A 13,723-nucleotide genomic window follows, 5' to 3' on the forward strand; every position below is an offset into this window, starting at 1 on the left:
AGTCATATCATAAACAACTCTAGGCCCACAGATTTCATGACTTAGAAGGAATGGATCAATTCCTTTAAAGACAGAAATTATCAAAACTCACACAAGAAATAGATACCCTGAACAGCCTTGTATCTATTAAAAAATTAAATCAGTAATTTAAAGACCTTCCCCCCAAAAAAGACAAGGATCAGATGGATTCATTGGTGTTTTACACTTAAAGAAAAAGTAAAAGAACACTCCACAACGTCTTCCAGAAAATAGAAGCAAATAGAACACTTAAGCCAAAACCGGATTAAGACATTCTGAGAAAAGAAAACTACTCACTAATACCTCTCATGCATGTAGATATAGATAGTAGCAGATTTAACCTAACAATGTATAACAACAATTACATACCATAACCAAGTGTGATTTATTCCTGGTATGCAAGGCTTCTTTAACATTCAAAATCAATTAGTGGAATCTATGACATCAACAGGCTAAAAAAAATCATATGTTCATGATATCAATAACAAAAAAAGATCTGACAAATTCCAACATTCACCCATAATAAAAACTTTCAGTAACTAGTAACAAAGAATTTCCACAAGTTGATTAAAAAAATCTACAAAAATCATTTATAGCTAACATATTTAAAAATGAGAGGCAGGGTGCTTTCCCCATAAGAATGGGAACTTTTCTTTCTCAAACAGTTTCATTCAAACTTTTAGTTCTACCTAAAGCTATAAGACAATAAAAAATAAATAAATGGTACAAGATGGACAAGTAAGATACAAAATTGCCTTTATTCACAGATGACAGAATTGTCTATGTTGAAAACCCTAAAGAATCTATAAAACTCTCTCATTCAAATGTTTTTAGTATATTCACAAAGTTGTATAATCATCACAATCGAATTTTGGAACTACTGCATCACCCTAAAAAGAAACCTTTTATGCATTAGCAGTGAACTTCCCTTTCCTTCCCCAGGCTCAGACAACTACTAGTCTACTTTCTATCTCCACAGATTTGTTTACTTTGGATAGTTTGTGTATCACGTGGTATATGATATTTTCTGACAGGTCTGTTTCAATTAGCATAATGTTTTTAAGTCTCCTCCATATTGTAGCACGAATCAATACTTGATTCCTTTCTACAGCTAAATAATATTCCATTGCATTGGACCACATTCTGTTTTATCAACTGATAAATATTTGAGTTGTCACCACTTTTGGGCTATTTTGAATAACACTACTATGACTATTAATATATAAACTCACATGTGGACCTATGGTTTCATTTCTTATAAATGTATACCTAGGACAGGCTGAGAATTTTCTAAAATCTTCAAGATCTGGTTGCTTTTTCCTTAATGTTTCTTTTGCAATTTCTCTTTCTCCTCTTACATTTTATCATAAGCACAAGGTGGAATCAGAACATACTTTCAACACTTTGCTTAGAAATCTCCCCAGCTAAATATCCAAGGTCATCACTCACATGTTCTGTATTCTACAAAACATTAGACATGATTCACCCAAGTTTTTTGCCACTTATAACAAGGATCATTTTTCCTTCAGTGCCTAATAATATGCTCCTTATTTCCATCTGAGATCTCATTGGAAGTACTTTTAACATCATATTCCAAAAATCTCTCCAATGGAATCCAGGCTTTCTCTAACTGGCAACTCAAATGTCTTACAGTCTCTACAGTTCTGAAGACTTTTTCATATTTTTTGGTGTTTGTTATAGCAGCATCCCATTTCTTGGTAACAAAATCTGTACTGGTTTGCTAGGGCTGCAATAATAATGTAACACAGATCAGGTGGCTTAACAACAAAAAATTATTTTCTTATAGTTGTAGAAGCTGGAAGTTCAAGATCAAGGTGCTGGCAGGGTTGGATTCTTCTGAGGACTTTTTCCTTGGCTCGTAGACGGCCTGCTTCTCACTGTGTCCTCACGTGGTCTTCTATGGACAAACATTCCTGGCATCTCCCCAGCTGTGTGAATAATAAATCTTCCTTTGTCCAAACCAAACGATTACTCCCATAGGTTTTGACATTAGAACGTTACTTTGGGCAGGAGTTTCTCCACATCAAAATGGAGTTGCTATAACACATTCAGCCACCAAGTCCTGACCATTCTACTTAACAATTACCTCTCCAAAGCTTGTCTTTTTTCTCCCTGTCTAAGATCATCAGCATAGCTAAGCCAACATCTGCTCACTTCTGGAACAAAACAGATGGCTGTAGTCACTTTTGTATTCCTTTATCACTTCTCCCTCAGAAACCAGATCAAATTATCTAAATTCAAATGCAAAGCATCTTTACTGTTCCTCAGAGACTTTAAATTCAGGAGAATCCTTTATAGGCCTTCTTATTTAGACAGTTTCTGCCTCTCAAACTCATCTCATGTGATTTTTCTTATCCTTGATTACCTATTCTCCAACCACACTTGACATCTTTCTGTTCCTTATGTATGTCAAAACTTCCTTTAACTTTAATTGTGTCACTTTCTGTGGTTGTTATATTAGTAATAACATGACCTGTCCTTTAATTAAAAGGAAGCCTCTTTGATTCCTTTCTTTCATCCTTATATACTTGTACAATAAAGTGATGGAGCTGGATTTCCTGAAACATTTCTAATTTATGCTTCCTGCCCCACCCCAGCTTAATTACTATTACTATTGTCCCCTTTGAACTTATGAAATAACCCACTTTGGATTAATAAATTATAGTGGACGATATATTGCTCTCTGCATCTCTCTTCATATCTGTTTGTTTGTTTTAACTAATCTGAATTCAGAATAAGAATTTTGTCTTTGTGACCACAAGGTATCTTTCTAGCTTCACATTCCATCTTTCCAACCATCCAACCAATTAGCAAGTTACAGTGAAATACATGATCTTGCCTAAATATGGGCTATGGGTTATTTATCACTAAATTATCTAAATTATCAAAATTATTGAAATTATGTATCATTAAATTATCTATCATTAAATTATCAAAATTATCATTAAATTATTAAATTATCAAAAATGCACCCTTTTCCATAGATCTCAGAGGAGAAACCTAGACAACTACACCCTAACTTCCTTCCCATTATTGTTCTGGGTTATTCTACCAATGAGAGGCACTCATGTAATATTGGAAAGGAAAGCAGTATTATTCTCAAGCACAATTGTTAACAGGTGCATAGGCTGAGCTTCAGGCCCTGCAAAATTGTTGAGACTCACTGTGGCTTCCAGATGAGCTCCTGTAAACCAAATAGCTTCCAGCACCTGTTTCTATGACCTCTATTCCTCTCATCCTTCCAACGTTGTGAAGACCTATGACTTCTTATATTGAAGTCCATCCTACTTGGAACTATTAGAGGGGTTCTATTATCTTCACTGAAAACTGACTTATATATCTCCTTGGGAAATAAAATAAGCTTACATTTTAAATTTAATTTTAGTGTTTTATCTTTCTGTCAAAAATTTTTTCAATAACTTGCAAATTATTTCATAATAAGGAACAATAAAATATCAAAAAAGAAAATTCCCTCTAAAATCTCATAAATTTGATGCAGTATTCCAAATGACCTGAAGTAAGTACATGCAAATTATTTAGTGATCTCTGTGTATCTCCACTGTACTATTCATTGATACTCAAAATTAGGCACTTTTTTTGAGTTGCGTCTTAAGGTCTAAGATCTGATCATATATGACACAATAACTGAAAAATGATAGAAAAGCAAATAGCCTGTCATGATTATACAACTGTGAAAATTTAGGTCCATATACAAAACAGGTACACGCCATTTTTTTTGCTACATTGTGGGCCTAGAAATTGCATCAAGATGTAAAGAACATTTCATTTTCTATAAACAAATGATATATTTGCAAGATAAATTCCTAGTGTCTAACAATTTAAGTAAATTCTAGCTCTGGCTAATAATATGTTATAATGACAGAGGTGTAAACACCATAAAACTCAACCATAAAGTAATAAATATCTGTATGATAGGCTCCTAGAGAAAGAGAAAATATATCCATTATACCAAAGGGTTGTGGAAGAAACATATACCATATGAAGACTACAATTCAATTTTATTATGATCTTGATATTTATACAAAAATAGAGTATATGTTTATTTTATTAATTTTAAATATTAGATTAAATGCAACCTTGTGTGTCTTATTTAACTTGAATAGAACTTGAAATTAATGGTTTAAGAGCTGATTTGGATGGCCTAGATTTCTTTTAAAAAATCCGATGGTTTGAGTCTGAATGTATATCTTATTTTACTCTATAGTCATTCAAAAGAATACCAAGGATCTGAGAACTTGTCCCAAAGTTTCAACTATTCTTTACAAAGCACTTACTGTGACATCAAACAATTTGAAAACCTCATTAAGAGTTTAATTTTAATTGAATGCATAAATACTTATATATCATCTCATTGTTCATACCGTCTCCCCCCCAACACACACAGACAACTTTTACAGCCATGTAACTAGACACTATCACAAATTAAAATAATTAAATGTTCTGAGAGTAGTTATGGCTCTAGTTATCTCTACAGTGATCAGAATCATATATAAAGGGCAAATATAATTTACTATAATCCACTGATTACAAAACACCTATAACACTGTGGAATTTGCAGACCACTTTCATTTCTTTGATTGTATCATGGTTAAAGGACAAACATTAGTGAATATCTTTTCTAGACATTCCAAAGTCACTGAATAAAGGTAAGCAATCAATAATGGAAGATGTCCAGACTGGCACTATCTCACAGTCCCATAGATATAATGCACCTAGGGTTAGAAAGTAAGGGTAGAAACCCATGGCTAATAACTGAGGTTGGAATCTTGTGTCATAGACAAGGGATGATCTCAAGAACAACAATAATCTCCTATGTGATGAGTATCACTATGGACTACAGTTTCTATATCCTGTTTAATCTACTTCTTCATTGTCTTTAATTTTACCATGAGAAATACATATGACTTTATCTGGATGCTCATTTTTTCGTAAAATAAAGGGTTTAGATTTTGTTTTTTATTTATTTATAAAACTTATTGCATTCGTGTTGATAAGCAACAGAAAAACCACAAAGCTGCACATACTGCACATTTAGGAATGTCCTTCTTTAGCTAAAAGGATACATTTCACATTAACACAGACCATTAAAACTCAGGTCTGTATACAGTAAATGACAAATTAACAACAAATGTTAATTTCACATGTCCTATGGGCTTGTTATATCTGAAAATATGCTTTGTCCTTAGAATTTCTGTCTTCATCATCCTGTGCACCTCTGAGTGCTTCCGGCTCTGGTCATAGATGTAGTTGTAGATGCTCTTGAGAGCTACCCATGAAATAAGCTCACTTTATCTCTGTGCTCCATTCTCAATTCTTTTTTTCTTTTTTCAATCTCCTTTATATGATCTGAGTTGATTTCTGACTTGAGTCAATATTTCCCATTGTTGGTATTATGTCATATTTATTTATTCATTCAATTTTTGTCAAGATTTTGTTGGCTGTCATTCAATGTGCACACAGCTCTGTGCCCTACTGCACCCTCTTCCCATCTGTGTGCCCCAATCACAGCTCAGGGAAACCTAACTTCTGTTAAGAGCTCTCAGGACCTTCTAACTGCCCCTTCCATCTTTGTCCAGTCCCAACATATCCTTTATATTCCTGGTAGATACAGAACTTTTTGAATTAAAAAATTAAACAAAAAGAAACATTGGTTATTTTTAAGTAAGTAACTATGCGTCAGGCACTGAGGATCCAGCAGTGAAACAGCCCCAGCTATTAAGAAATTTGCAATGTAATGGAAGAGATAGAGCAAGTTAACAGGGAAAAACACTTTTTCTTGATACATTTAGAGATATGCATTACTTCAGACTGTTATTGGACACCTAGGGCCAGCTACTGCAGTCTTGGGGTATCTGGAATTGTTCTAATCACTATAGCACATATTGAAGATGAAATACCACCACCAACATGTAGATAAAATTGGACTAAAATGTTGTTTATGAATTCTATCTGTGTCTGCAAATCCACAAAATAAGTTTATGAAAAAATAATTTGCTGTATAGATAAGTGGATTAATGTTTAAATTGACAGGCCCACCTTATGCAGTCGAGTGCTGAGGACTCTCTCTTACCAGTATTACTTACCTGTTCTATGACACATGAACTCACCTAGACTTGGTGAGGTCCCAGAGTCCTAGGTCACCCCAACCATTACAAGATGGAATAACCTTAACCTTCAAGAATAACCTTCTAGAAACAATGCTTCACATCTTTGAGATCCATGTTCAGACTCAGATTGGACAACTGATTGGACAAGCGGGCATTCTGGTCACAAAGATGGGTGCTGATGGGTAGCACACTGATGCAAACCATGGCTGCAGCCAACCCTTAAGGGTGGCACCCAAAGCAACCAGGTAATCTTGCATTTGTATGCAAGATAATATATTTACTTTTAAAAGCAACAGTAATATGTTAAGGGGGTTACTGTTGACAAAGTGCCTCTGCCATATATCTCATTTGATCCTCATAATATTCCTGAAAGTCCAGAGGACGACACTTATTCTGAATGGTTAAATAAATTGCCCAGGTCAGACAATTAGAAAAGGCAGAACTTCCTGGCAGCAGACACTGGGTTCTTCTCACACCCCCACAGTGCTTTCTGCCTCAAGGCTTCTGCTGGTAAGAAGGAAAGTGTACACTTCACAGTGACATTAAAGTTGAAGGAGCCAGCCTGGCACCATGCCTTGAAAGAGATCAGACTTCCATTTCTGAATAAAACCATCTAATTGCCATTTCTAATACAAGCCAAATCTCTCATTGACTCCTTCCCAAATTTTAGAAAAAATGAAATAAACCATGAGCCAGAACAACTGGGAAAATAAGCAAAAGTGCAGAAGAGTGTGGAAATTTCATTTTTAACAGATTTTTCAGAAAAGGAAAGCCAGACAAAGCAGTAATCCCTAAGAGGCTTGTTTGGACTCCATTAAAAAAAAAAGAAAAGAAAAAGAAAAAACTATAAAAAAAAGCATATGTTGGCCTGTTACAAATAATCTAGAATCACAGAGATGAAGAGAGCAACCAAAGATAACTATTCAGAAAAGCACTGAGGGGGAACTCAGAAACTCACTGAGCAGAGAGCCCCCATCACTGGAACCCTGTGTATAGAAGACATTGGTGTTTGGTAGAAAGGAAGTGGGTTTTACCCAAGTGCTCTTTTCCTGAATTCAGCTATTACAAAGAAATTCTCCACATATATAATAACTCCCCATTATTATTCTGGTATTGTGCTGTATATTTACATTGGACATATTTTTTTAAATCTAGTTATTTCAATCTCTACAATAAGGGCATGTTACTTGGGGGAAAAAACAAACCTGTTCTCTGAGAGCTTTGATGGTTTTTTGAATTTCCACTGCAAAATTGCTGAAATCTTGAGTGAACTTTGCTTTGGCCAGAGATGTCACGTTTCTACCGTCTTCATCAATGTACAAGTGATCTTGTTGCCTGTTTATACAAGAAGCAAGTAAGATGCTGAAAAATAGAAGTTGCATGGTAAAAAAAAAATCAACAAATATACCTCAGGCATTGGAATGTACAGGGCATTGTGAGTGCTGCTCTGTGTGGCCAATAAAAAGATGTGGCTGGAATTAGAAATTAAAATTAAATGACATATATGAAGATAATCCAGAGTGTCACGTCTGCTCTCTATAGTTTACTCAAAATGATAAGAAGGTATTTCTTAGGAAATAAAGGGAATGCCATGTAGTATTACATATCTATTTGACATATTATTTATATCTCAAATTATGTCTTTTGCTAAAAATTGTTCATTTCACTTCACAGTGAAAGAGCAGTGACAAATTAAATATTATATATTATATAGCACCCAGGTGGGAAAGTTCCTTGTTCTATTATAAATTCATGACAAGAACTAAATTAAGATAAGAATACTAGTCTGACAAAAATCTAATCTTAAACCAGATGCAAAATAGCTCAGTATTGTCGATAATAAAAGGAAATAAAAAGTCTTGGGCTGAATTTAAAATATGATTGCTAGAGCTTAACTGAAGTTCTCAAAAGACAGAGGGTAAATAATGAATTTGGAAAATTGAAATGAAAGTTCCATCCATCTATGATTACAATATATTGTTAAAAATATTTTTATAAAGATCTGATTTAGTTGACATGCTATTCATGTCTCAAGTTTTCTTTTTTTCCCAAATTTTGTTAAAAAAGTTCTTCCTTGTGAAGAAGCCATTGTAACTTTCAAAATTGTTCTGCTTTGTTCTGCTTGATATATGTCTTCTATTGTTCAGTAAGAAAATGGCTTGCCAGGTATAGTACATCCTATGAGCTTGTAAACAATTTCTAAGCCAAGGACATGTGTAGAGCTTACATCAGAGAATTTAAGAAAAGGTAGCATTGAAAAAGAACGGAAGTTACCAGTGCCAGTTACTCAGTCACTAGATTCACTTTATGTTCCGTAAGGCACTGTGAATTAGAATCACCATGAATCACTAGTGGCCACACACCAGTTTTTACTATGGTGCTGTGTTCAAATCGATTCAAATGTACAAATGTTGATATGAATGATAATAGTAACAATGAATCGTCTTAATTAAGATTATTTGACTCTTTTGTTTTCGTGGTGCTCTCTCCTATAAATCATCAGTGTTGAATCAAAGGGGGTTTAACCACAAGGAAGTATGGATGATTGTAAAAAGGTATAACCAAGATTTAAAGTACTGAATGTAGGAACATAGGGAGTGGCTGATAATGGCAAAACCAGATTATACAATCAGATGGTGTTCACTCCGGAACAAGTATATGTTGGCTGTGGGTTATGTAACAGGCCTTACACTAAGACACATGTGCGGGTGCTTTCCAGTAAGTAGGCTGCTAACATTCTCTCAGAAAAGACTGATTGATGAACAGGCAGGAAATACAACATTTGTATGAGGAAGACAAGGAAGAGGGTAATGACTTCTACCTGGGTTGGGGGTGGGGGATGGGTAAGTCTGGGAAGCTAAATAAAGCGGACCATAGTTCTGCATCCATTTCAGGGACCATGCAGTTCTGATTGCTCTCCCATAGAGGCTACATCACCTCACTCAATGCACCCAGCAGTGCCAAGAGACACTTGAAGCAGAGAAGAGAATACTGTAACTCTCAGAAGAGAATACTGTAACTTAGAAACTCATTAATATGTCCATATGATACAGCTATCGAATTGCACAGCTGGATGCAAATCAGGATTTTTAAAAACAAAATTTGAAAGTTCTTTCTTAACCACTACGCAGACATTTTAGGCCTGATCATATTTGTGTTTTAGACAGTGTGGAAGAGAGAAGAGAGACAAAGATACCAGCTAGGGAGGTTATTGGCAGGTGGTGGGGGAAGGAGGGGGAGGATGGAAGGAAAAGATGCACAGTATGGATGTTGCTATATTTTAAATTCTTATTAAAAACATGAAACTCAGCATAGAGTTTGTAAGAAGAAATAATATTTATCAAGTTAAACTGATGTTAACTCATGAATAGTGTATTGAAAAAAAGGCTCAATTTGTGACTGAGAGGGGTAAAGGCAAGAAAGATGAATGTGCAGAGAAAAGTAAAAGTGAAGCCATAGCCTGAGTGATCTGTGCACACTGAGCGGGCGGATTTGGTCCTCTTTAGTCTAAACAAGTCTTGAGCACAATAGAACTATCTACAAAGGATTACTGAAGTGTGTATAGTTAGAAGACAAAACAAAGCTGTTATTATCTTTTTATTATCATATCAAAAACAAACAGAACTCCCAATTGCAAGGCTCATGTTTGAGTAAAATTTGTTAAGATTGGCAGGAGACTAAATTTGAGATCAACCAATCTGTAGCTGAGTGACTAAGGCTACAGGTAAGCAGACCGCCCAACGGGTCACCATAATCTTAAAGAGTTCAGATAATATTATATGTTAATTATTACCTCAAAACAAGTGAAATGAATGTTTTTGGAAGGACCGGGATGAGGCTGTAGGGCAGGGTAGAAGGCAGGTAGTGGGTGTTTTGTCCGTGCCTCATACTTGTGGGTGTGACTGGAAGAGCCAGATCTCCATCAACATCTTATAAGAAAAAGAAAAACTGCCTGCAAATGTGTCGCCCAATATCTATTTTTGATTTTCTTCTGGTGAAACATTTCACGTAGTAGAATGGATTATAAACCAAATGAAATGCTAAATTAAATAAGGGCATCTGACTGTTTTCTGCCACTTGAATTATTTAAAATGGTTCTGAGTGGGGCTACCGTTCCTGGTCAGCAGTCGACCTTGGAGGGAGGAGCTCCAGGAACACATGGAACAGATTTAGTTTCCTTAGCCTGGAATTCAAGACCTTTCTCTCTCTGCCTTAATCCCCTTTTATAGAACATTCTTCCAGAATGCTCTTCATCCCTAAGTATTGAACACACCAGGTCGCTTAGACGTGGCAAGCCTTACCACTCTCCAAACACACCTAACTTTTCTTTGCCTCCATGACTTTGCTCACTGTTCTTTCAGGCGGGGAAGCCCTAAACCTTCATCAAAATCTTAGTCTCTTTCTCAAGATCTTACCTCTACTTTGGCTAAAAGCCTGGTGGAATTATCCATACCTTGTTCTGAATTACACAGCATCCTAATTGGATTTCATATCAGTATGATATAAATCTTCTGTTCAAAGAGTTAATATTTGCGTAGCATTTAAAGAACGTTTGGCATATAGCGAGCACTATAACAGCATCTGCTATCCTGTCTTTTATAGAACACCTATAATGCTGCATCCCGCATTACCATTAGGTGCTTATATATATGTATATATATATATGTATATATATATATGTATATGTATATATGTATATATGTATATATATATTCCCAACATAATAATCCCACAAAGTTGGTATTATTATGCCCATTTTATAGCTGAGGAAACTGAGACTCTGAAGTTTTGTATAACTGTGGTTATGAAGTAGTAGAAACAGTGTGTACCTGTACCAGAATCTGAAGCCTTCACCCATCTCCCTTATCAGATGACTCACCTTCTCTCCTAGACTATAAATCTTACAAGACAGAGACCATGTCTTGTTCATGTCTACATACGTCCCAGATTCCCACTTGTGACTGATGGCAGGAACCCCAAAAATGTATTTTGAATTTGACTGAATTATAATACTTAGGAGATTGCTACAAAAGACAAAGTTACTAGTTTGTGGTAACAAAGTGTCTTCAATAGTATCTCTCCCGTAGGGTTGTGAATTACAATGTTTTTATGCTTGTTTTTGGTAATTTAATTTTACAAGCATCTACTGAATATTTACTCAGTGAAAAGGAGCTATTGCATATACCCATGCTCAAGTCATTGTTTCTGTTTTCAGAAGCTTACAAGACAATTGTGAGGAGAAACTTTGTAAAGAAGTAACTATATATGAAGCTTGTATATAAGTGTCACAGGAGAAGTCCTAAGGAATTTCAAAGGATTTCAAAGGAATAAGATTGACATTTCTCAATTTCCTAAGGGTTCAAAAATATCCCATCTTGGTCACAAATTAAACCTTCCTTGCCATACACTATACATAAATTAAAATCAACTTAACTTGATACATATTATTACTTTTCTTACAAACAATATGCTGAGTTTCCTATTTTCGAAAAGAATTTTAAAAACAGCAATATCCATAATGTGATTTAAGGAATCATAAATAACATTTATGATGTGCAATTTCCTGTACTTTATTGAGAAATATTTATTGCTGAGCATGCTCTGGCTATGATATTCCAGAGTGAAAAGGAACCCATATTTATTACAAAATGTATTTATGTGTTCATCGTCGTGTAATTTATCCTACATGCAAATGAGTTAACTATGGTTTCTATAAAACCCCTCAAATTGTATATTTGAAGTAAATTTATGGTAAACAGCTCAAAGAAATCAGATATTTCTGTACATACCTACTAATTAGATCACTTAAGTCCTTATCTTTCTCATCAGGATAGCTGTACTGAGCAGAGCGTTTCTTTCGAGATTCTTGTGTGAATGCTCTGAACTGTCCTCTATTCCTACAGTCTGTGGGGAAAAAGTATCCACATGAGCAATGTGTGAGATTGGCATCACCTTCCTGTCTTGAGCATCTCTTTAATTGGGGAGGGGAATGGATATCTTTCAGTCAGTTCAATTATAGGTTTCTGGTTTTGCATGTGGCTCCATCTCTGTTTTTACCAAAGCAAATGAGATACCAAGGCAGTTTGCAAAATATGTAGAGGCTCCACGGGGAGAGCAAGCTGATTCTGAGCAAGGACACTGATCACAGGTACATTTTGTTCACTTAAAGGACTTAACAATGGGGAAAGGAATGAAAACGTGGTAGACAGAATGCTTGAAATTCTGAGTTCCTCAAGTGACTTAATCAACACCTGCTACCAACTCAAGACTAGTTTTTTTTTAAGGACCTCTACTGCACAACACTGTGCATATAGTTAACACCACTGTACTGTACACTTAAAATGGTTAACATAGTAAATTTTATGGTATGTGTTTTTCATAACAATAAAAACACATGAGAATGGTATGAGAATTTTTATATAAATATGAAACAATAACAACAACAAAAGCTCTTTAAATTTCATCTGAAAGCAGTTGGATTGGAAACTACATATATTGAGAAGAGGAAAAGCAATGATGTAGGAACCCATCTTTCCAGACAGTAAAACTGCTATATATAAAGCTCAAAAAAAAAAAAAGGAATTTTTAATACTGAAGGAAAAAAATAGATTGAAGTGGAACATGATAACCATCACAGAGCATTTCACTATGCACTTGAATCTAAAAAATCACACTGGACAGCATAAATTGGAGGGAAACAAGGGATCACCCTATAGCTTTTTTGTATTGGGCAATGTACAAGTTATTTCTTAGGGAAGGGGAAGTAAAGACAACATACATCTTCACCTTAGCATATGTAAATTAAAATCAAGAGGAATATGCCCCATGATAAATTGTTAAGCAAAGCTATAGATAAAATTTAAGTTGATTCTTTAAATAACAAAATAAACTGCAAATGCTATAAAATTAAAAGTAAATTTTAATTTCAAAAGAAAAGTAAAACTTTGTTATACAGTATGATCTTACCAATATTAAAACATATAGAAAATAGACTGAAATGACAACATGTCAAAATGGTAACAGTGACGTGTCTAGAACATTGTTATGGTGGTTATTTCTTTTTTTTTTATTCTACCTCTATCCTTTGTTTTGCCCCAGTTTTCAATAAGAAACAGTCATTGTTTATACAATTTTAAAACAGTAAGTGTAAATAAGCACAGAGAAATGGGTTATTCCAAAGTCTGAATCATTTAGTGGGCTGAGCCCTGGGACAGGTGGGAGACTTTGGACAATCAAGGAGGAACATGGAAGTGCAGAATTCCCAAGGACAGAGAAGTGCTCAAGAAGGGAGGTAGAACTGTGGCAATGACAAACTACCTCAATGGGCAAGCTCTGCCAGTGAACTGGTGGGAAATGTGTGCTGCTGAAATGTTTCGTGTATTACTTTTGAAACTATAGTATCGAGACATTGTAAATAAAGCTATGCAGTATACTAACAGATCTATACATGCCTACTTTTACACCATTACTTCAACCTAGCACCTTATCAATAACAATAATCCATAAATATTTGCAGACCTGGGTGAGAAAAAAAGAACTAGAAATGAAAACAAAAA

The 13,723-nt window shown here is 35.0% G+C and overlaps 1 protein-coding gene across 1 annotated transcript in view; it reads right to left on the reverse strand.

Moving 5' to 3' along the window:
• Positions 1–13,723, reverse strand: part of PXDNL (peroxidasin like) — a 450,345-nt gene that overhangs the window by 11,728 nt on the left and 424,894 nt on the right. Inside the window, exons 20-21 of the mRNA XM_040625808.1 lie at positions 11,957–12,071; positions 7,373–7,502 (exon numbers count right to left, since the gene is read on the reverse strand). Coding sequence (XP_040481742.1) covers positions 7,373–7,502; positions 11,957–12,071 — 245 coding nt within the window. The remainder of the gene's footprint in view (positions 1–7,372; positions 7,503–11,956; positions 12,072–13,723) is intronic.

Source organism: Ursus maritimus, unplaced genomic scaffold, assembly GCF_017311325.1.
Source record: "Ursus maritimus isolate PB19 unplaced genomic scaffold, ASM1731132v1 scaffold_9, whole genome shotgun sequence".
Lineage (NCBI taxonomy): Eukaryota > Metazoa > Chordata > Mammalia > Carnivora > Ursidae > Ursus > Ursus maritimus.